The 23,602-nt window shown below is 42.3% G+C and overlaps 2 protein-coding genes across 3 annotated transcripts in view; one reads left to right on the top strand and one right to left on the bottom strand.

Moving 5' to 3' along the window:
- LOC108097971 (acetylcholine receptor subunit alpha-like) overlaps window positions 1–13,635 on the bottom strand; it is a 116,471-nt gene extending 102,836 nt beyond the window's left edge. Inside the window, exons 1-2 of the mRNA XM_017200587.2 lie at window positions 13,612–13,635; window positions 13,373–13,478 (exon numbers count right to left, since the gene is read on the bottom strand). The gene's annotated coding sequence lies outside the window, so the exon portion shown is untranslated. The remainder of the gene's footprint in view (window positions 1–13,372; window positions 13,479–13,611) is intronic.
- Window positions 12,784–17,263, top strand: LOC108097970 (AF4/FMR2 family member lilli). Of its 2 annotated transcripts, XR_001771815.2 has the most exons (6): window positions 12,784–13,327; window positions 14,013–15,197; window positions 15,270–16,129; window positions 16,197–16,509; window positions 16,571–17,124; window positions 17,179–17,263. XR_001771815.2 is itself a non-coding variant. In XM_017200585.2 (5 exons), exons 1-5 carry the CDS (start codon window positions 13,201–13,203, stop codon window positions 17,017–17,019), a joined length of 2,934 nt encoding a protein of 977 aa, XP_017056074.1. In that variant the 5' UTR covers window positions 12,784–13,200; the 3' UTR covers window positions 17,020–17,162. The 2 variants fall into 2 exon arrangements, 1 of the variants encoding a protein (XP_017056074.1); XM_017200585.2 differs by lacking the exon at window positions 17,179–17,263 and having other exon boundaries at window positions 16,571–17,162.
- The last annotated feature ends 6,339 nt before the right edge of the window (window positions 17,264–23,602 follow it).

Here is a 23,602-nt window from a genome sequence, read left to right as displayed (position 1 = left end):
TTACTGTGTGCCATTTCCGTTTCCGCTTTCCACTTTCCACTTGCTGGGTATTTAGTGCTGTTCCCCCCCGCATCTCCATTTCCCCAACCCCCTTCCCCTCCCGTTTGCCCACCGTTGTTCGTGTAATTGTTGTACTTCGCTTGTACTTTCTGTTGTCGCCGTGATTTTGATATCCCCCCGTACGGAATTTCCCGCTTTCCCGCCAGTTTCCCACTTGCCGCTCGGAAAAGCTTCATGCCACGTGTTTGACAAGGCAGCGATGAGCTCTCGCATGCAACCTAATTGAGTTTCCAGTTTTAAGCCCGCTTCGTATGTGTGTGTTTATGTGTGTGTGTGTGTGTGTGTGTGTATGTTGCAAGTTGAGCTGGCTCCTGAATCCTGCCACTTGCCCCCTGACCCCTGAACCCTCTCACCTTCGCCACAAAGGAGTTTAGTAGGCTGTCACACCGAAAATCCCATGCAATTCCCCCGAAAATCCCCGGCCCAAAAGCGCTTGGCTTAATTAAAAGAAAAGCAGATGGGGGAAAAAAAGAAAAACGTAACAGAAGTAATGATCCCGTTGGTATGTGAAACGGAAGCCATGGGTCTCGCTTACCAAAATAATCGTCCTGACATTAAACGTTGCCCCCAAACACGAGCACAGTGGGTGAAGCAAACAAAGAAGATAAATACACAACAATCGTCAGTCTGTCTATTGGGATATAAAAAGAACTCATCATATATATAATACAAAAGGACATACAAAAGGATATACAAAACTTTTTTTGAATAGACTTCTGAATTTTATTAAATGGAATACCGTTGAGAACCCCTATATATGGTAAATACCAATCGAATCGAAATATGTTATCCATGTATGAAAATGTACACATCATTATATTCACTCCACTGTAAAATTTCATGGCCATCATTAATATACACATATAATCGTAAAATTCGTACATCGTAAAGCGATTTGGAAAATCACAGTACCCACCACCCTCGTGGAACAATCAAAGCATATTTCTGCTTATCAGTTCAGTTTTGGGGAGGGCCATAAAAAAGTTGAAAATTTTGTTTAGCTTGTTGCGGTTCTTCTTTTTGCTAATTAAAAGCCGGCAAATCGACGGGCATAAAAGTTGCTAATGAAAAGCTAATGGCTCAAGGAAAAGCGGTTAAGATGAGGGTGCCTGGAAAATGCCTGGGAAAAACGGAAGCTGCGGCGGGAGTTAGAGGAATTGATGACTCAAGTGTCCCGGCATCTGTTGTCTTTTTTGCTTCTTCCCTACATGCAAAACCATCTACATTTTCGCACTCGAAAAAGTTGAAAACATCAGAGGAAGAACGCACATCATTAATTCGAATTTTACGCAAAACTTTTTGCATTTCTCTTTTACCATTCCCCGATTTGGTTTGCTTTCTTCCCCCTTTGAAGTCATCAAAGGTGACTAAATTGTTTCCCAGGCGCTGATCAATGACAAGCGGGAACAATAAAAAACTAAGAGCTGAAGCGCAACTAACATACTGACTTATAAAATACCCATCAATGTATATTAAATTATGTTTTTAAGCGTCTTGGTTAATTCAATTGTATATCTTAAAGTCACGTAAGATTATATTGACAACAATAAACTCTTTAGTTGAACTCTTTTGAGGGTATCAAAAATTCGTTAACAGAACCTTCACTCAGTCAAACTTTGCTCAAATAATTTGTGCGAAATTGTCGTCTTGGTGGTAGAAGCAATAAAATCTTTGAGCCATATAAATACAACAAAAAACTTAATGAAAAGGGGAAGGGAAATAGAAAAAGAGAAGAAGAGAGGAAACAGGAACCGGGCAAAAAAGACAAAGGACATTCATCGGTTGAGAGCCAAGTCAAAAGTCAGCCTGGCGGCAAATCGAAGTGAAAGTTTGTCCTATGGGCAATAATGAAACCTATTGACTGATGGCCAGGAGGCGAACAAACATGCAAACTGCCATTAAAACTGACAAAAATTACAGTCTGAGGTGTTGAAAAGCCGGCGAAGTCATCAATAGACTGACAACAAAGTTTCCCTCCGCTTAATCAAAGGGAGAACCCATCGAAGTGGTGCAGGGGTAGTCAAAAAAAAAAAAAAAAAGAACCAGGGGGTTCGATTTTACAACCTGTTGAACCGTCATCGATCCCCTTTGATGACAGTGTCGTCCGGCCAAATAATTGGCGCCCAGCGCGGTACAGGAAATTGCTCAAGGAAACCGACGCCCGACAGTCAACTTTTTCATGTCGAGACGATTTTTTTTACGACCTGAACGTGAAGTTAACGCTGAAGGCTTGACATATTTTCCATTTAACATTGCCAGTGCAATTGAAAGACAGAGGGCAGAGAAAAAATGCCCTTACTCAAAACGAAGCAGAAAGAAATAAAAGTAAATAAAGATATTTTAAGGGGTTTCAAAAGGGATTACAAAACTATTAAAAACGTGATTGAGTGAGCGATGAAGAGAAGACAACCAATAAAGAAAGATGTTACCAATTAAAAGAATAATACAAGTTCAAATAACATTACAGAAACTAAGATAACTTAATTTAACATTTTGGAAACACAACTGCTGTTGATTTTTCTTTAAGGCCAACAGCGATCGACGGGATCGATGGCAGGCGGCGGTTAAATCCTTCAGCTTATCCTCAGCCCCTTAAAAAATGTTCAGAGCCACCTCCGTCATCATCATCATCATCATCATCAGCAGCAGGATTGCCAGCAGGCCGCACCTGCGGGTGTGTCATAACTTTGTCAAGTGCCACTCAACACACACATGCACCTACAAAAGCCACGAGGAGCCAGCCAAAGTGAAATCAAAGCAGCAGAAGTAAGGAAAAAATAAAAAAAACCAAGAAGGGAAGCTAGCTTCAGCAAACCGAAGCTTATATACCCTTGCAGTCACCAAATATGTCAAACAGAATAATATACATAAAGGCTAAACAACATCGAAGCTATAGTATGTCAATTTTTCTATAAGTTTCTATATTTACGACGATTGTTTATATGACAGCTATGTGATATAGTCGTCCAATTTTTATAAAATTTAATTCAAAATTCGAGAGTCATTAGAAAACTCTATATTCCAAAAATGACGCTTGTCTCATGAAAACCAACGATGTCATCCTTTTTTTTCCGTTAATTCTATATAGATTTTTGGATCCTTTTGAAATTAGAAAAGGCTGGTATGTAACTACTTGAAAGGCATTGTATGCAAGTTTCTCCGAAAAAAAGTGCTATGTCGGTTTTGCTTATAAGTTTTTTTTATATTTTAGACAATTGTTCATATGACAGCTATATGATATAGTCGTTTGATTTTTATGAAATTAAATTCAAAATTCAACAGATGTTGGAAAACTCTATATCTGAGGTGTCTCCCTCAACTTCTGACTGAATTTATAATACCCTTTGCAAGGGCATAAAAAAGCGCGGCGAAAACAAATTTGCGCCCAGTTCAAAAAATCGTAAAATAAAAAGGGGAGCGGTGAAGGCGGGCGAAGGTGGGTTAACAGAAGCCAACCAACTGAGCAATGTCGTGTGGAGCAGACCCACGAATACAACAAAAGTGCCAGACAAAAGCAGCTGGGAAAGCGTGGAAAACGTGGAAAACGTTGTGAAAAGTGGCAAGCGACGACGAGAAAAAAGCAAAAAAAAAAATAAAAGCGAACAGCTCGGCTTTTTGAGATAGAGTGTTATACATATTTATACATATATGCGAAAAGGCAAGGATTTTGATAATGAATATATTTTTGAATGCAGGTGTGGATTTGTTTCTAATTTGATCTGTTAGGTGATTTGATTACACAAATTAAATTAGGGACTTACGTTCTCTTTCTTCAAAGGTCGAACAACTAAACTAAAACATAATTGTACAAATTACATTATAAAGTCCAATACTTGTTCGTTTATTTACCTGATGCCAAGCGACTTTCAATCCATTTCCCCCCTGAAATGACCTCCATTAGTTGGCTTTGACCAGAACTGCATAATTTATGTACATATTAAAAGACCGCCCAGAAAAACGTATCAAAGAACCTCTTTTAAATTCCCTCTGCTGGACCATTCCCCTTAAAAAAAATAAGTCAGCCGCTCTCCTGGCGAAGATGTTGAACAATAAATAAATAAATAAATAAATAAATCAAAGGCATTTAATTTCATTTTTGAAGGCAACAGAGGTGAACCACAGGCAGCTGAACGCTGAACGCTGAGCTCTGACCTCCGCTTTTCCCATCCCCCCAGCTGGCAAATAAAAATGCGTGACACACGCGGCGTATGCGTAATCTGGCCCAGGAGTTGAGGGAGCCAGCAAACGGGGAATACACAGGGGCTGAAAGCGAAATCAGTGGCATAAACTAAACGAGGGGCTGAAGGCGGGGAAAAGGAGTAGCAGGAGCAGCCAGTCCTGCGGGGCAACTTCACTTTGACGCCTTTGTCAATTTGTTCACCTTCAGTCCGCCATTGAAGGGCGAAGCCGGAGAAAAATAGGTAGGGAAAACACTTGAAAAAAATTGTTGCATCCTCTATAAACCAATACAAATAGAAAATAAAATCTATTACAGCAAATAACTATATCCTTATCAGATGTTATGCTATGATTTGAAATAACTAAGCCATAAGTTTTGAATCAAATCATTCATAGCATTTTGTTTTCATTTGTAAAATAAAAAAAACCTTTTTATCAATGCATACTTTCCGAGAAGAAGGACTGTACGTGCCACGCCTTTGTTGTTTCTTGTTTTCCCCTTATTTTCCTTCTTGTTTTCCTTGCCGCTGAACTAACAGAGGCCGCCGCCCTGTTGACTTTCCTATCAGGTGGCAATTTATTTAACTGCGTTTGCATTTAAAATTCGTCCCGAAAAGAAGTTCTCAGGGGGAAAATCCAGGCGGGGGATTTTCGGCAAACTAAAGAAGAGGCTGGCGCCAAAGAAAAGAAAATCGCGAGTGGCAGGTAATCCACGTTAACAGGTTAATGGATCTATTTACTTTTTCATAAACTTCGCGGGCTCCGGAAAATGCCGAGAAGCTGCTTACAGGGCTTGTGGGGATTTCGTTTTCCCCGAGAGCTGACGAAGTTAATAGATCGATTAGTTAAGCTTAAAGTGGGTGCCGAAATACGAAAGACTTTAAGTGGGATTTTCACTCCGACAAGTGCTTTAATTACTTTTTGAATATATTATAACTTATAGCTGTACCTGGGAATTTCCTAATATGTTTCACATTTATAAATATTATATTCGTTTCTCAAGAGTAACAAAGACCTGTTGGTATTCGAAAACCTTATAAATTGAGTTAAAAGTTCGCAGGTATAACAAAGAAAGTCTCCTTTTGTGCTCGCAAAACCTGTTGGTTAAACTGCTGACCGAAACGCCCTCCGGTTTTTAAAGTCAGACGAGGAAACGAACGAATCCTGAATCCCGAATCCCGAATCCCGAATCCCACCTACAATTGGCAGCCCGCTCTCACATTTAGCATAGCTATCTGCTTATTTGATTGACTGACAGCTGATGAGGGACGGGGGGCAGCTGGCTGATTGTAGGCCGCTCATTCAATGTACGAGTATCCATGCGACTTCTGCCCCGCCACACAAACGCCCAGACTCACACGACTCGCACGACAGCTGCCCCTCCTTTCGGAGGCATGACAAATGTCTGGGACATTTCGGCACACTTGTCAGGACTCAAAGCCCAAAAGCCAATTCCCCCGGCACATCACAACACACACACGCACACACTCTCACACACACATAGAGAGAGAAAAAAGAAACTCGCACAAAACAGCAAAAAAAAAACGAAACGAAAGTGGGGAAAACTTGAAGAAAAATAGTTTGGAGGGACTTTAAATGCTCTAACCAAACGATCTGTATTAGAACTGAAGATATGATATGTTAGATTGGAATCTGTGTATTTTTTCACATATAATACTATAATAAAAGTAATCTGTACAATAAACCAAAAATAAATGGTAAATTGAGAAATCCATGACTAGTTTCTTAATTTTCTTAGGATTTTTCATCTTTCAAGTGAGGGAAATGTAATTGAGTTTATCATTGAATTGAGTTGATAATGTTTGAGAGTCTGGAGTTTTATTCCTTTCTAAGGGTATTGAAGAACATGAACCCAAAGAGTTTCTCACATGTTGTGCTTTCGCCCCGCCTCTTTCCTACTTTTCGGATTCTTTCGCCTTTCACAATTTGTTTCTCTTCTTTTTTCTGCGAGCTGTATTTTTCCGGCTCCATTTCCTTGGCGGTTGCAGATTTTCGCATTCCGTTTGATTGTCCCTGGGGAGAGTGGCAGAAAACTTGCGACTTGCGACTTGTCGGCCGCCTTTCTTTTTTTTTGGTTTGCCGTTTGCTTGTTTGTTTGCTTCAAGTGACTTGTTTAAAAATTAAAATTGTATTTTCCACTAATTTGCCCAGGTATATATTGATATTGAAGGGGCGAAATCGATTGGTGGGTGCGCGAGAATAGAATTTCCTAATAGCCATAAGCCATTTTCCCGCTTGTCATTTGGTTCGTCATTATAGTCATTATAGTCATTATATCCTGCGACTCCCTTTTGCAGTTTATTTTTTATGCACTTTCCCCGGCATCTCGCCTTTGAAGCGATGACGCTGCAAGCCGGCGGAGTCATTAGCCCGGGAAATATTGATGGCCGCCATTGACTAGTCATATATCACAAATTACCAAAGCACCAGGGGGTTAATGGAAATGGTGAGGGGGTCAAAATGGGCACGCTGTTGGGCTGACAACTTTAAGCCCCAGCAAAAACGGAAGGCTAATTATTCAACGTCAATTGGCATAAATAATGCAGGAGAAAGTGGAACAGGAACCGGGGGAGCTGGGAGGAAACGCTGGCTGGATCACAAGGACAATCGATGCCTTTTAAGGCATCTACTCGGACAGGACTTAACCCCTTAACCCCCCGTTAGCCCCCAATGGTGCAGTCTTCTATTAACCCGTGACATAATTACGTGGATTGGCGTGGCCGAGAGGTGCAAGAATATGCAGCTCACCCACTCAGCATTATTAATTCATTGGAAAGTCCATCAAAGGGATAACGAAGGATGTTAGCGAGGACGAGTGGGTGAGTGGGCGAGTAGGTGAGTGGGCGAGTGGGTGAGTGGGCGAGGACGAGTGGGCGTGGCACATGCCTTCAATGTGTGCGTAATTGATGTTAGAGCCCCGCTGCTCCAGTACTTTCCATGATGATTCCGCTGCTGCTGCTGCTGCTGCTGATGATGATGATGATGATGATGATGGTGATGCCGCCGCTGCTGCTCCTTTCTGCATATTTTAGCTGCATGGCCAAAGTTTTGCGCTGAGCGGAATTGGATCTGACAGAAGGTCAAGGAAGACGGCCGAGGCTGACCTCAGTAATACACTTGCAGAAAACTCGTTGCTATTGCGAACTATTTTCAAATATTTAATTCCAGATTTTCATATTTTAGAAAATATTACTATACTTTTAACAAACTTTTAAAGGGCCAAAAAGCTTCATCTATCTCGATTCCAAGTAAATATTTACATTTCACCTTTACTTACACTACTTTTGCTTTTTTTTGTAAATCGATATATATATATTATATATATATTTTTCTCTCAGTAAAACCGCACCTGTGAAACCCCGCCCCCTTGGATTTTTTCCGCCTCTGGGGAGTTTAAACGTCGGCGCACTTAGCGGCCGCCTCGACGAGTTGTTAAAAATTTTATTTCTAAAGTGCTGGAAAATTGCCGAGCGCCCACTTGAATCGGCCAAAACCGCCCTCATCCCCCGCTTTCACCCGCCTGTTTTAGCTGATTCCCAGCGAGAATTTTGGCCATACCACCGCCCGCCCGCCTTAACCCTCAACTGTTCCCTTTAACCCATCGCATGCCTGACCACAAAGAACTTTGCGCTCCAAAGTCGTTGCGGCAATCAAGAGATGGCGTGGCGAATGTGTTCGACACTGGTAAAAAAAAATTTGTATTATATGGGAATATCCTCTTAAAGAAAATAAGTATGTTCGAATGTGCCAATATTAAAATTTTAAAGGCTATTTTCTAAACCATTTAAATGAATATAGAAATGTTCCCAACGAAATATATTATAAATTATTTCTTGAATAGGGTTTTTTCGCCAAGTGTGAAGCGATTTGGATTGGTTCGGGCTGCGTATCCTCTGCTTTGGTCGAGATCGGGATGTAGACTCATGGCTGGAGGATCTGGAAAGGGTGGCCATGTGGAAGGTTGGATGGTTGGATGGTTGGATGGTTGGATGTGCAGCCGCATCAGGAGCAGTTCGGTTTTATTTCGTCCTGGGCTGCGCTTGACTTTCGTTTTCCCTTTTGGCTTTCGCTCCAACGAACTCTGGGATTTGTGATGTGTGTAGGTAGCAGGCGTGGCATATTGATTTCTTATAGGCCAAATCAAAAACGGGGAATTCATAGAATACTTAACTGACACTTGGAATATTCAAAACAATTATTCTTCGATTCACTGTATTTCTAATGCTTGGTCAAAAACAAGATTTTAAATAAAAATAAAATATATATATTGAAAAAAAACCTTTTTTAACACCCTATTTCTTTCTTAATACATTACCCATTATTAAAAAAAAAAATATTAAATTTATTCGGAAAGGTGACCTATAAAATCGCGTCAGCACAACAAAATCCACTTGCCAAGTGCGGTAAAAAGCCAAGGCATCCCCTGCTGGTTTTACTTTCACTTTGCCAGCCAGTTTAGAGCAGTTTTGAGTGCTCGCTACGTTCATATTCATTTATCATTGATAAGAAACATAATCAAGGAAATGAATGAATGCCTGACTGGGCAAATGAATGAATGAGCGACTGCAGTGAGCCAGAGCGATGGACTTGGACTGTGTGCGTTGTTGGGTGTTGGGTGTTGGGTTTTCCCCGGCATTTTCCAAGGGTCTTTCCATCCCTTCCCCCGCAGCCTTCCTTCCCCCAAAAAGTGAGTGCAACGCTAAGCGCAGTTGACTTGCATCCCTGAGCTTGACTAACGCCATGTGGCAACTGTTTCCAAATCCCCCGCACATCATTCATCTCCATTTCGCAGCCATTCCGCGTTGCAGTAGCTCCACTGCTTTTCCCTCCATTTTTGTTTTTTTTTTTTTTTTTGCTCTCCCCGCTTTTCAGCTTTTGCCACATTCCTGTGCGGTTTTTGTTTTTTTTTTTTTGTTCACCACTCACACGCCTCTTTTGTCAGGGCCTTGACAAGGTCTGGGCCAGAATCTCGTCCAGCTTAAGGAACCGAGCAGCGGGGAACTGGACAGAAGGGCACAGCAAAAAGGGGATTGTGGACCGCAGGATTCAGTTGATTGATCCTTATCACAGTTTTCACTTTCCTGTAATCCCACCGATTGCTCTTTTCTCCGACACTTTTCGAGCATGGACGGTTCCACATGCATTAGGCAAATTAATAAAAAAAAAAAAAAAAACAAGGGTATAAAAAACTCACATATTTTTATTTTATCCCATTTATTTAAGTTAAATTGTGGGACTGGTAAAATAATTGGAAACCCAATCAATGCTATTAAACACTAAATCATATCACATTGTAATCAACAAGTTCATGTTTAAAATTTAATTTTATTTTATTATGATACTATTTTAATAGCATTACCAACTGAACTATTCTTCTATAAAACCCAAACAACTGAGCATAATTAGCACAAAATTGACTTTGACTGGTGAACATTCGCATCGATTAGCGATTAAGTACGTCGGTATTTTATAGATTATTCTTGCACTGCGTAAATTGCCCACCTGCAGCAACCTAAATTAGCCACGGCCCACGCCCACAAAATTATGCAACTGAGTCCCCCCGCCCACAAAACGCGCCAATCCATGCAAAATTCATGAAAAGGCAAAGGGGGCACAAAGGTGGAATGGCTGTGAGTGGGTCACATGTGCCGCGAACTGGTTAAAAGTCAATTAGTCTAATTGCCCAAATGCAATGAATGTCAATTTTAATGAGGCCACTGAACAGCAGGGACGAAGGATGAAGCAGAAGAAGAAGAAGAAGAAGGACAGTGGTCCATTCCGGTCTTATTTGTCACCTTTTCGAAGTCACTTGCCACTTGCCACTTGCCACTTGCCACTCCCACTTTCCCCAGTTTCTCACCTGTCAAAAGAAAACGACAGTGGGTGGTGGGCTCCCATCATCACATCCACTCAAAATCATAACAAACAACATCAACGGCAACAGCAATAAACATAAAAAAGCCGAGAAACAACGGCAAACAGCGACCCAACTGCAGACATAAGCAGACTTAACTGAAAGAAAGCTGACTTTAAGTAAAAAGGACAGAAGGGAGAAATACCCTGGAATATCCTTCGAAATAAATATCGAGAAAGTCAGAGTCTAAAAAATTAAATTTTACTCTTCCAAATGTGAAGATTTTTATATGTTCTTAAAAGAGTTAAATATTTGATGGTCTAAGTTCAAGATAAACTGTATTCTAACCACCAATTCCAGCCACCATATGCCTGATATATAAATATAAAGAGACAAATACTTATTGAGTACACATACTAAATGTAATTTGCAGGCTTAAATATACATTTATATAATATATTTATTGTTATAACAGATAGTAACAGGGTAGCTTAAAGTGCCAGCAAGTCTTAAAAGGAGTGATGGCAAAAAAAAGGACAGAAACAAGAGAAGAAGTGGAAAAGGACACTCGTAAACTTTGCACCTCACTTGCTAATGTGGCAGCTTAGAGACGGAGAAGGCAAAGCTGACAAAAAGGGAAGGGTCCCCCCTTTGCTTTCAGCATATTTTTCGGGGTCCTCAAAACGGAATGGGGAGTGCGAAAGTTTTGCACTCGAATTTTTTACTGCTTTCATTTTTGTTTCGGCTTGGATGTGTGCGTGCTTGTCTAAGCTGCAATTAGGAAGGTCAAAGGTGGCCAAAAAAATATAACCAGAGGAGAAAAAAGTAGCTGTGTCAATTAATTAACTTAATTTAGCCAAAACTTTTAAAACGTTAAGAAAACATTTTACAAAAGGATAAGAAGGTTCAAAGACACTGCAAAAATACTAATGTAATTTAATGTAATTTTTATCATAATATTTAAAACATATTTAAGTCCATAAAAAGCTAAAATAACAACTTTAAAGACCCCCTCAAAAAAAGCCCCAAAAAGTAGGCCATAAATTTTGAACTCTTCAAAACCCAAAGTCCGAAATTGAAATGAACAGCAAAAATAGATGAAAAAGCGACGATTCGGAAGGTCGAATACCAAAGGGGGTTTCACTAAGGTTAGTGGTCGATTTTAGCAATGCATAAATTACGCACTGTAATTGAATTAAAATCAATTTTTGCATTCGTGCGCACAGAATACATTTAGCCAAGGATCTGATGCAGCTGCTCCGGATTTGGATCCGGGTCTGGGTTTACAGGTCGGCTCCGGTTTCCTGCTGTCCTGCTGTCCGTCCGTCCGTATTTTACCTTCCCCTCCCTTTTTTTGTGCACTTTGCGCACTTTTCGCCAGCGGAGGTGCGTTGGGGCGGCGATAACAAACAAGCAAACAACATCATCAATGGACTGGTCAACCAATGGACTCATCCCTACTACCGTACACGCACTCAACCGGGCAACCACTAGCACCACTCCACCACTCCACCACCTGGCCATAGAAGGGCACTAGACAAAAATGCTGATACCTGAATGAGAAGGGTTTATAGCACTGAATCCAGTAGAGTGCCTCTTGTTTTTTAAGTATTTTATGGCTCTTTTAACCGGATACCATATTTGTAATCACAGATGTGAAATAACGAAGTGGAGGATTCAACAACAATTCCAGAAAGTTTATCTTTTTACTAATTATAGGAGAATAAATTATAGCTAGAGTAATCTATTTTCAAGATTTTTTTTCCTAAAAACATTTATAAGCAAAAAGATATAAAAACACAAACTCGGAAACCAATTCGTTGATAAGATCCCTTAAGTTTTATTTTGTTTTCTAAGCTTAGGGCTTTCCGCGTCTTTTTCTTTAAGTGTACCCATCGGGCGACCAGCATTCATTTTTCAGGCCAAACTTTGACAAATTGCTGCTGGCCAAGCTCAAAATCGAGTCAACGGGAGATAGGGGGAGATAGCTAACGAGGGGTTTTGGAAAGGTGACCCCGAACATCATCACATCACTGCGGCTAATTATTACATTTTTACCTTGACCACGCCCCGTCAAGTGGGCGTAAAGTAGGCGGAACTTGGGGAGGCAGATGAAGGCACTTTGACAGCCGCTGATAAATCAATGTCAAATGGGTGTTTTTCGTGGGTGAAGTGGAGTCGCAGGATGGGGATTAGTAGCGTTGACTAACGAATGAGTGAGCATGAGTGCATTATGTATGCCCGGTGTGGGCTAATTTGATTGAAACACACATAATTATCCAACTAAGTTTTGGTTTTCGGACAGTGCGGATGGAACGTGTTGGGGATTATTGTGGATCGAAATAGGGATCCGATTCCTAAGCCCCCGGGGAATGCCAATTCGGTGGCTTATTCGGTGCAATCGAGTTATTAACATTTCAGACTGTTTTCGGTTTGATTTTGGAATGCCAGGCTTCTTTGCTTGACAACGTAAGTAGCTGAAATAAAAGTTTGAAAGAAAACTTTGCCTAATCAGTCGACTAATCCTGGAAATTGCTAATGGCAAAAGCGTACAACATATTTACTGGTAAATTTAAATTTCTCCAAGATACCTAACTTAATTTGTTTCACAATAAATCAAATCAACCAAGGAAACCACAATTGTTTTGTCAAAATTAGGAGTCGTCCGAAATTATACACATATTTTTACTTTGCTTTAACATTATCGTTATTTGAGTTTCGTGTGTGTTTTCTTTTTCAAAATACAGATAGATGCTTAATATTTTCGCACACCGGCATGTTTTAGTACACCACAGTTAGTTACGTCCGAATATAGATTTTCGCCTAACTTTTCCCAGCCATTCGTTTTTAATAAGAAAATTACAAACAGTTCAAAAGCGATCTGAGCGACAGGCAAATACAAATTCAAATAATATATCCGATTTGGAGAATTTTCAAAGCAAAATTATTAGAGTCCAAACGCGAGGCAGCAGCTAATCCAATCATTAAAGACCACGAAGAAGCAAATCACTCGTTATCATCGCGACATTTTGTCATAACAAAACATAAAGGAGTGGAAAAAGAAGAGCCAACGAAGAAGAGTCCCGATGAAACCCGACCAGCTGAACCGCCTAATCAAAGTCAATAGCCGAATTCAGCCTTGGTTTCTGCGCAACACAAGCGAGCTATACGAAAGTGCCGTTAGGACTTATTACGAGCATGGCTACAGCTTACGTATGTTTTGTATAAGTTTTTCATTTCCAGTTTTCTTCCGCTTACCTGTTTATCATCCAATGCCTTCCAGTATACCACAGCTACTCTCCTAGTACGAGACTCGGACACACACACAAGCACATGTTAAGCAACAGATATTGAATCAATTTAACTGAAATGAAGTTAAAGAAACAGTGAATATTTATAGTTTAAGAAGATCGCAAACACTTATCCAGAATATTGCTGTGTTTATATGCCTTTTCCTTTAATTTTTCACTATAATATCATTAACCGGTAACTTCGACCTTTTAGGGAGGTTAATGTGCGTCCCCTCTCAACTTAAGAACAACTGAAGGGAGTGTGAGGGCGGCAGCGTTTTTAAATAGCATCAAAAGCAAAAGAGAGTCTTGGAGCGTAGTTTGTAATTCAATGAGACACTTGGAGCATAAGCGTCACAAATATGTGAGAGCGGGAGATGCTGGGAGAATGCAACTTACTGCTTGCGCTCATTAAGCAAATGACGCAGCTCATGTTGTGGGAGAGTGCTATCGCTTACGCTCTAAGACTCTCTTTTGCTGCCATCTCTATATAAAGACACGCTCATTGAGCACTTTCCCGGCAGTTTATCCTAAGATCGCGAGGCGGGAGTTTCGCGCGCGGTACCACCTTATAAAAAAGCCTGTAATTTTCGATTTTCTCACTTTAGACAATCGCCAACCACATCATCGAACAGAGAATGTGGGTCCTTTGCGCAGGATCAAGAAGGCGAAGCCGCAGCCTGATATTTACCCGCGCAGCCACATCCTGCAGACGGAGCAATTGCTGCAGTCGATGATGCAGGCGAATCGTCCCCGCTCGATGTCCTTTTCGGCGGCGCGTCCCTATTCGGTTTATGGCCAAAGTTCCGCGCGCAGTGCCGCCAGTTCGGATTGCTCCAGTGCGAGCAGCGACCGATCCTCCCACACCGATATCCTGCTGGGATCCCTGCACAACAGCCGAGGAGCGAGGAGGGAGCGAAGGAGATCGGAACGGAGGAGCAGGCAAGCCGTCAACGAGAAGGAGGAGCAATTGATGGAGTCGGAGGGCATGTTCAGTGGCCGATCGATGAGCATGCCGCCACTGCCGTCGGGAGCTGCTGGCCTGCGATCCACTGTGACGATGCCGCCGAGTCGGCAGCACCACATGGCGGCCATTGCGAAGTCCTCGCTGGCGCAGCACCTTCACGTGGCCCGCGACTGCGATGTGGAGTCCCTGATGCCGGTGGATGCTGCCCTCAAGCGTCGCATTTCGGTGATTGCTCAGCTGGAGCAGGAGGCGGCGGAGGAGGGGGGACGGCGAGGAAGGGCCCGGGTCTCGGAACTGGGTCACCGAAAGGGAGGCGGCCAAGCCACCGGAAACGGCAGCCACATCACCGGAAACGGTCGACAGCCGTCGGAGATGCGCTTCCGCTTCCAGACTTTGGGCGATCGCATCAAGCAGTTCGAGTACATCCAGTTCGCCGATGGACCCGTGGCCAGTTACGCCTTCGACCGAAGTCAGCCGAGGTCCGCTGCCAATGCCACTGCCCTCGTGCGGCGCCACAACACCCCAAGGCATCGCATCGACAACTCCACGATGGTATATGGCGGCCATCGCCGCTCGGAGCTGGGCCAACAGCCGCGCCAGCTGGGCTTCCACAATGTCCTCCATGCCAACTATCGCCAGCGGAGCCGCAGCCTTGAGCAGCCCGTTCAGCTGATGGAACACGTGATCCTGCGACCCGCCACGCCAGTCGGTCCCTTCGGCAGCGGGGCCACCACGCGGGGATCCAGCGTGGACAGCAGTTCGCGGACCACCTTCAAGCCGACCACTTCGGCAGTTACTTGGCCAAACAAATTGGAAGGGAATTCAGGTAAGCTACTTGCTACTTTACATATTTTTCATTTTATTATTGCTATTAAAATATTTGTTTTTTTTTTCTCAGAAACTTCTGCTCAGGAATCGATTCAAAGTTTAGTGCCCAGTTTTGGCAACATAAAAATTACGGAAGAAAATTCCACAGATTGGGATGAAGCTGCTGCAGAGGATTGGAGTAAATCACACAGTTCGAGCAGCTCTTTGGTATCAAATTTAAAAGCAGCAGATAAGCCAGCGGTGGCAAGTTCCAGCAAAGGCAAAGAAAACTGTGCTGGAGTCTCCTCTGGATCGAGTCAAAGATCAAAGTTGAGCGCACTTATGGAATCAACTTCGGGCGAAACATCAGGATCGTCGCCAGTAAATGCAGCAAATGCAGAGCCACACAGAAGCCCCTTGGGTGTCACATCCAAGCATCCAGGCAGTTCAAAGGCGAAGGCCGGATCGTTTTCCAGTTCGCTTTCTGGCCAAGATGAGATCAGTCGGGTCCCATTGGCACCCGTGCGGCGACTGCAGCTGCAGCAGCGCAACCTGCAGACGGCACCCAAGGTGGAAGACCCGACGGCCAAGGACCTGCCACTCAGTCCCGTTCCCCTCAAGACCAAAGGCGCAAAGGACAAGCCTCTGAAGAAGAAGCTGCTGCTGGAGAAGCCGGTGAAAGTGGCGCAGGCGAATCAGGACAAGCCGCGGGTGACGAAGGTCACCTCGAACCAGGTGAGCCGGTTCAGCCATCAGGCCTTCCTCCACTCGCCCGAGAAGCACAAGCACGAGTTTCCTGCGGCAAGTCCTCCCAAGAAATCGCATCACGATCATCAGGATCAGCTTGTGAAAAGGCCGGAAGAGAAGCAGCAGAAGCGAGAGCCACCACCAGCCAGAACGTCTGCAAATCTCAAAGGAGCCAATCAGCTGCTGGTGGCGAGTGCCTCGCAGGTATTTATTGCTACATAGTGAATTCTTAAATAAATAATAATAAATGTATTTTCTTTTTATTGAACAGGTGTCAGCCTACAAGCGCGCCTTCCGCACCCAGCAGCAGATTCTCAAGGCGGAGATCCTGCAAAAGCAGGCGCAGCATTTGCAGCAAGCCCGGAATGCCACAAGTCAGAAAACGCCCAAGCCGCAGAGCCAACGGTGTGCGATTCCAGACGCCACCAATCGATCGGCAAATCGAACGATTGCTGGCCGCAGTGCAGCCACTTCGGAGGGCAAGGCCCACCCTTTGAACGCAAAACAAGCATCCAAGGATGCGGGTAAGGCTGGGTCGGAACTGAGGACAAAAGTGTTTACAGGATCACCAGGAAAGACGGCAGGTAAACAAAAACTATACAAATAGTAATGATAATTGCCACCATTTCTGATAACTATTTACAGCAAATCCTTCAACAGCCGCTGCTTCTCGGCCGCCGGCAGCAAAGCGGACTGCGCAGCCGGGTGCAGCGAAAACAGGAGGAATAGCAAAAACAACAAAGAAGGAAGCAGCGGTATCAGGAGTTGTGCCCGCAGTAGCAGCAGGAACTGGAAGAAAAAGTGGGGGAGCGGGATGGAAAGCGGGAATGGCAACGACCACAGCAGCAACAACAACAACAACAACACGGCGAACGGCGCTGACGCTGGCAGCGCAGCAGCAGCACTCGCGTAATGGTAATTCGCTGCTTGGCTTTCAGCGCGAAACGGTTAACCGCGCAGCGGCAGCGCTGCTGCAGCGACGCGACGCAGACGAGCCGCTGTCTCAGTTGCCGTCGACGTCGGCTTCGCTGTCGCAGTCGACGCAGCAGCGGCGTCAGTTTCATTTTTCAAGTCCCCCATGGCGTCCCAGCTAATGAGTGTTCACTGTATCCCGAAATTTAGTGCTGCTTTGTGTAGTAAATGTCCCAAAATGAAGCGTAAAATGGTTGGACAAATGCATAGATAAATCCATTGTAACGGTAAAAAAGAGTACTAAAATAAAAAAATTTAATTGTCATCTCTTTAGTTTTTAGCTTAACATAGAGATCAGAGAATCAATGACAGACAATAAAACCAACTAAAACTGTTGGGAGGTCCCTAATAGAAAAAAAAAACCGTTAAATAGAAGAGGGAAAGGTAAATGGCAAGCAAAAGAGAAGAAGTGCATGTGCTGAATAAAATGCAGCGATAAACGAAATTGAGAATGCGGACAACGGGAAAAATGTGGGTGGAGTTGTGCCGCAATGCTAATTTCGATACACAACAACTCACAGACACAGAAATACGTAATACGCCGCCGGCACCGATTTCCACCAGCTTTTCCCCCACTTTTTTCGCCTCGTATCAACAACACAGCATTAATTTTTCATGCAGATTTAACCGTTACATGACAGGACCAACAAACGTTGGTGAAGGTACAGTGGAACCCAGTGTATAATGTAAAAAATAAATAAATAGTAGGATAAAACTAATTAATATTGTTATCAAATTAACTAGGGAAAGGCAACAAGGCGTATGCGTGATATTTCATACGTATGAGTGATTACTCATACCCAAATTTTATAAAAAAAAAAAAATTTATTTAATTTTTCAAATTGTTTCCACTGTACGCCTGCACATCAATGTCAAACGGGCAAGATAAGCGTCGACAACAACAAAGAAGAAGCGAAAGGAAACGCAGGAGACCGAATAGCCGCAAAAAAGGGAGAGAGGGGAGAACTGAAGGAAAGGGAAAGGGAAAAAATAGTAGCGACAGCGACAAGAAAACGGCGACGACTTTTGTGGGTGGAAAAAGTCGGGGAGATTCGGAAGATTCGGAAGATTGGAGGTCGGTTCTTGGCTTGTTGTCAGTAGTCCTGCGAGTTTTCGCCGCGTTCCGTGATAAATGATGATGCGTGCCACATGACTAGCCATATAAACGGACTCGACTTCTGCTCCTTCTTGGGAGACAGCGAAAAAAACTCAAAGACACTGGCAGACAAATAGGCTCAGACCGGGGAACAAAGCAGCTCGGCATTTGAACCGGGCTAACTGGCTGACTGACTTGGCTGGAATAGATTGACAGTTGCACAATGGCCGGGCAAACAAGCAAAAAAAAATAAGAAAATGTCGATTAAATAACATCTTTGATATTAACAACAATTCAGTTACTGAAAAGTAAAGTTTAATATCAAATCTAAAATAGTCTGAAAGTCCTTTTTTTGTTTATTGTAGATCCTGCATTTTATCTGAATGAAATTCAATTTTAAGCCTAATTGATTATCGAATTTAGAGTTTAGCCGTACGCATTGCCACTAAATTTTATTGCACACTTTGGCTGTATTTGTAAATTGGCTCGCCCGATTCAAAACAAAAACGAACGAATTTCCATTGGCATAAATAAATAAAAATCAAATTAAATTAATTCCAACACAAAGTGGCACATCCTGTTCGCCTTTCCCTTTGTTTTTTCCTTGGTTTCCCTCTCCTTTTTGTTTTTTTTGTTTTTTTTTTTTGTTTTGGCAACAAAGAGCAGCCAAGCAGCAACGTACATAAAAGGCAATAAAATTAAATCAAATCAAATGAAATGCGCATATGTATTGCGTTTTATGAGCTGCGCACCGCTTTCCCAAGCAAAAGACACCGAAAAAGGACGAAGCCAGTTAGTGAGGTTAGTTAGCAGAGGCGAAAGGATTAAAGCCACGACCAGGACCTAGACCACACAAAAAGGCGACTTGGCCACGGCCACCGCAACCTATCCCAATTCCAGTTGCTTTGGGTGCCTTTTTGTTTCTTCATCTGATTATACTCTATAAAGTGTAGCAATAGAATATGCAAAAACACAAATGTATAAAAAATAAATTCATTTAATTACCTATATTTTAATAATCATAAAGTATAGTTTATAAAATGGCTACTGTGATTGGGATAAGCCCAAGCTCAAAAACTTATATAGAAAACAAAGTAATTAATAAATATTCTATAACTTATCTTTCTACTTGTAAATAAATGAATTTGTTGTTAAAATACACTCAAAAATACACCTTTTTTTTAGAGTAAAACCCACGTCGCCCAATTGAACTCGTTTTGAGTGTTTTTTGTTGGCTTCTCATTTTTGGCAATAAAATAAATCCACCGCAAAGCCGCTGCGGGTAGATTGCTCGGTTGACCCCAAAAAGTAAGTGGGGGAAATTCGGGAAACTCGGGAAAAGCGGCAGCAGCTGCTCAGATGTTCGGCGCTCGGTTATGTACATAACCATTTAGTCGAAATGACGAGAGCCTGGAGATCCTGGAATTCCTTGAGCTGTCGGTGCATGGCTAATTCGGTTGTTTCTGCTACTTTTCATCGTTAATGTGCCGCCTTTCATCGGTGGCGCCTCCGGTGGGTTTTCCAGCGAGCAGTGAGCAGTGGTTTCCCAACGCAGCATCGTAACATGTCCGAGTATCCATTTCCTGTGCAGATATCCTTCCACCTTCGAGGGACTCCGTGTTGTCCTCTCTCTGCCACTGAAAGGTAAACTTTAAACTACAACCATTATTGTAGTTAAGTAAATAGGTTGCAAAGTGCAATAAAATAAATAATAAACATTACATTTGTGTTTCGTATTAACTTTAACGGAAACTTTTTATAAACAAGCTACAAGGCGAGCAAAATTTTATTTACAACTATTTCTCGATTATAAAAATATTTGTTTGCGTTAACTTAATCTTGTATCCAAGATATTTTCACTAAAATCCTTTTTTGCGAGTGCAATCCGCACTATCTCCTAGAGTTTTCCTCCCCCGTCCGGTTTTGTGGTCATTTCAAATTTTCATTTCATTTGCCATAAAAAGGAAATTGGTTTCGTATGCCAGTTGACATGGCCCTTTACCACCGAGCAACGCCAAGGGATTCCAAGGGGCAGACTCTGCTCTCTATGTGTGTGTGTGTGTCTGTGTATTAGTGTTTGTGTGTATGTGTGTGTGGCAGTTAAGCACAAAACTGCAGCAAACAACAAGCTGAAATACCTGACAGGGGAATGGAACTGCCACTGCCACTGCCACTGCCAACGGAAAATGTTGCTTGGTTTCGGGGAAAAGTGAGGGGACTTGGGTGTGGAAAACTCAAGGGGGAAAGGGGGAGGAAGTTGGTACAAAGCATAAATGCCAGGAGCTGGCGATCCGAACTGTGTTTAAGCTCCTTCACCGCTTCGCTGGAAGGGGAAAGGGGGGGACGGAACATTTTGTGACAGATTCGAGCAGGACAACTGGGCGGGGAATAAAGGATGCGGATTGTTTGCTCGCCTGCCTGCCAGGGAGCCGGAGTCCCTAATTAATGAACTGCTTATGACACCGCTTGGTCACTTATTAATGAACTGAACTCCAAACGAGTTGTTTTCGACGTCTCTCAGCACTTGTTTGCAGGCGAAAAATCTGGGTTTATTGCCGGCCAACTTCGAGATCATTTCCCCCAAGTTTCGGATGGTTGCAAGTTAATTGTGCCACTTGCACTCTTTGTGAACTCCGGTTGGGATTAACCTGATAATCTGTTGGGAAAATTGAAGAAGAAAAGCATCAAAATGGATATTATTTTGCTTACATTTTATATCCTGTAATTTTTGCAAGGTAATTCCAAGTCTCAGAGTTTCCCTTTAAATTAAATTCCTAGCTCACAGAGAGCAACTAACTTGAAAATTCTAAATTAACTCTTTTTTGCCGTTCTGTTTCCACTATTTTTTTGTTCTTGTTTTTTTTTTTGTTGAGCAACAAACAAATATTAAATTAAGACTCACACACGCGCCAACTGATTTGGCGCACAGAAATGAAGGCGGAAAAAAAAGTGGAAACAAGTGAAATACCGAAGCTCGCACAAATTTTAGAGTTAAATTCAGGTCAGGGTTGCCAGGCGCCCGCGACTATGGCGATGATGATGATGACGATGATGATGATGTTGGCAGTGCCACAAAAGAAGCACCAACAACAATGTGGCCAGACACACAAACACACACACACACACACACACACACACAGTCGCACGTGGAGAAAGGGAGAGCAATTTAGTTCGAAGGCACAAAAAAGTTCAACCGAAAAAGTATGCAGAGCATGGCAACAAGAATTATCAAAAAGCGAGCAAACTAAATTAAAAAATAATTAAGCACATGCTTTAATCTTGAATCTTAAATAATAAATACCGGCTAGCAAACCAACCAATGGCCATAAATATTTAAAATCATTTAAATAAATCAGAAGCGCACAACAGGTAAAAAAGTATTTATTTTTTGCGAAAGAAGCGGAATGAAAATTAAAAAAAAATGGTGGTGAAATTCAGTTAGCTGTTGCGAAATTATTGAAGCCAGCATTTTTAATTGTGTCATACAAAATAGAAAAGATAAACCATTTTAAGCCGAATCGAATATTGATAGCTCGATCGAAACAAATTAAATCATCATCGAAACAGAAACAGATATTACAACCTGAAGCTATTAAATTGGCGGATTATGTTGATTACAATTTAAAACATTACAGTTTACTTTAAGAGGTCATTAAGATTTCCTTATGTACTGGCAATTTTTGTTTCTTTTTTTCTAACATTTGAGGTTTTGATATTTGTTGCTTGAATTTTTGCATACTTTCTGGCGAGTCAACTTGAACAGTTTCACTGTCAATGGCCCGAGGCAAGAAAGCCCAGCTCATAGCAAACCGCCTGCCACGCCCCCCTTACCGCAACCGCCTCCCCAAAAAGGCAGAAGAAGAAGAAAAGCGGTAGCAGCTGGAGGTTAAAAAAAAAAGGAGAAATACCCTTCAAAGCTTTTTGGCTGCTGTTTGTTTGAAGTTCTTTTTTTGCGCCTTTTAAGTGGCAACTACTTTGCACCTCTCGGTGGTGCTGGTGTTGGTGGTGGTGCACACGCACACCTGCCACGCCCCCTTGCAGACACCGCCAACGACGCCCATTCATGTCTGACTGTCTGTGGTGCCGTCCCGTTCTGGCCAAGTGTTTTGGCCTTGAGTCGGTTCTCCATTTCTTTTTTTTTTCCAACCATTTTTCATTTCGTTATTTTTTTCTTCACTTTCTGTTTTTCTCTGTTTTTTTTTTCTGTTTCTTTTTTTTTTTGCCCTGCACCTTGGCACACATGTTACACCTAAGAGAGGCCACAGAACACGGCACTTGCCCTTTGGCACACACACTGCGTATACGCAATTTATGTAATCAAAACCATGGGGGCGCGCACAAAAATGCACAAAAATTAAAATAAATAAATAATGTTGGGGAGAATTTACGAAAGTTGCGGGCGAAAAAGTTAATGCGAAATGTATGCAATTTTTAATAAAAGTGGGGGCTGCTTCTATTTTCTAGTTGCCAAAGTCAATTTGTTGTCTTACAAAGAATGCTAAACGAGATGAATTTGTAAGCGACAAAAAGGATGTATTCGATTAACTATTTATTTTGGAAGTGTTCATTTTAAAGTAGAAGAAATCAAAATTAGGCATAGAAAATTAGAAATGCATACATTTAAAAAAAAATAAGTAAATAGGGCGATGAAAAATTTATGAAATTCTCGTGGCGACCCTCATTTTGCAATTATTTGCAGGCCGAATGGCAAACAAATTTATATAAATTATGGCAAAAGGGGAGTGAAAGGGCCAACGATTTATGGTGGAAAATTTAATTTTGCGGCTTTTTAATCAACAGAAATCAAATGCAGGGCAACATTGTGTTAAACTTATGATTTATTTAGCCCGCACGTAATTTTTGGTTAACCCTAAGATGTTCAAAACTTGAGACATTTTGGCAAACATTTATTTAAATGATAAAACTAGTACAAAAAGGGCAAATGATGGGATTAAAAAAAATAAAATTGTGAGAATTTTGATGAAAAAGAATATACATTTGCGTTGTTTGGTGAATTGATGGCATTGTCGCGATTAAAAAATGGAAAACAACGTAGAAGAAATACCCGTATGTCACATGGGCAGACAGCGGGTTAATGTGCGTGTGTGTGTGTGGGTTGGACTCGGAAAATGTGGGCCATGGGGTTAAGGGGGATCGGAAAATCGGAAGCCTGGGAAAACCGGGGGCTGCGGTGGCACCCAAATTGATGCATGTGCAGCAGCACGTTCCGGCAATGCCACTAAATCCCCTCTAGGACAACAGGCGACAGGCGAAAGCCACAAAAAGGGGCGTGGCATCGGACGACTTGGTGGGGGGGGCGTAGAGAGGGCGGAGGGGTTTATTTGAAAAAGCAGCATCGATATGTTATTTGCATGTGTCCAAAAGCTGGGGTTTTTTCGGTGGGAGAGGGGGAGAGCGAGGGGCGATTCGAGGGTTACGGGGGTTATGGGAATAACGGGGGTTTGACGGGGGTTACGCGCAACCCAAGCAAATCCCGTGGCAACTTTTTGCCACGCGAAAACTTTCTCAGGCAAGTTTATGCATGAATAAAGTGAAAAGCTGCAGGCAAACACATGCAGAGCAAAAAATACATGTATTTAAAAAAAATA

This window comes from Drosophila ficusphila, unplaced genomic scaffold (assembly GCF_018152265.1).
Source record: "Drosophila ficusphila isolate 14025-0441.05 unplaced genomic scaffold, ASM1815226v1 contig_197, whole genome shotgun sequence".
Lineage (NCBI taxonomy): Eukaryota > Metazoa > Arthropoda > Insecta > Diptera > Drosophilidae > Drosophila > Drosophila ficusphila.
This window is presented reverse-complemented; position numbering and strand designations above follow the sequence as displayed.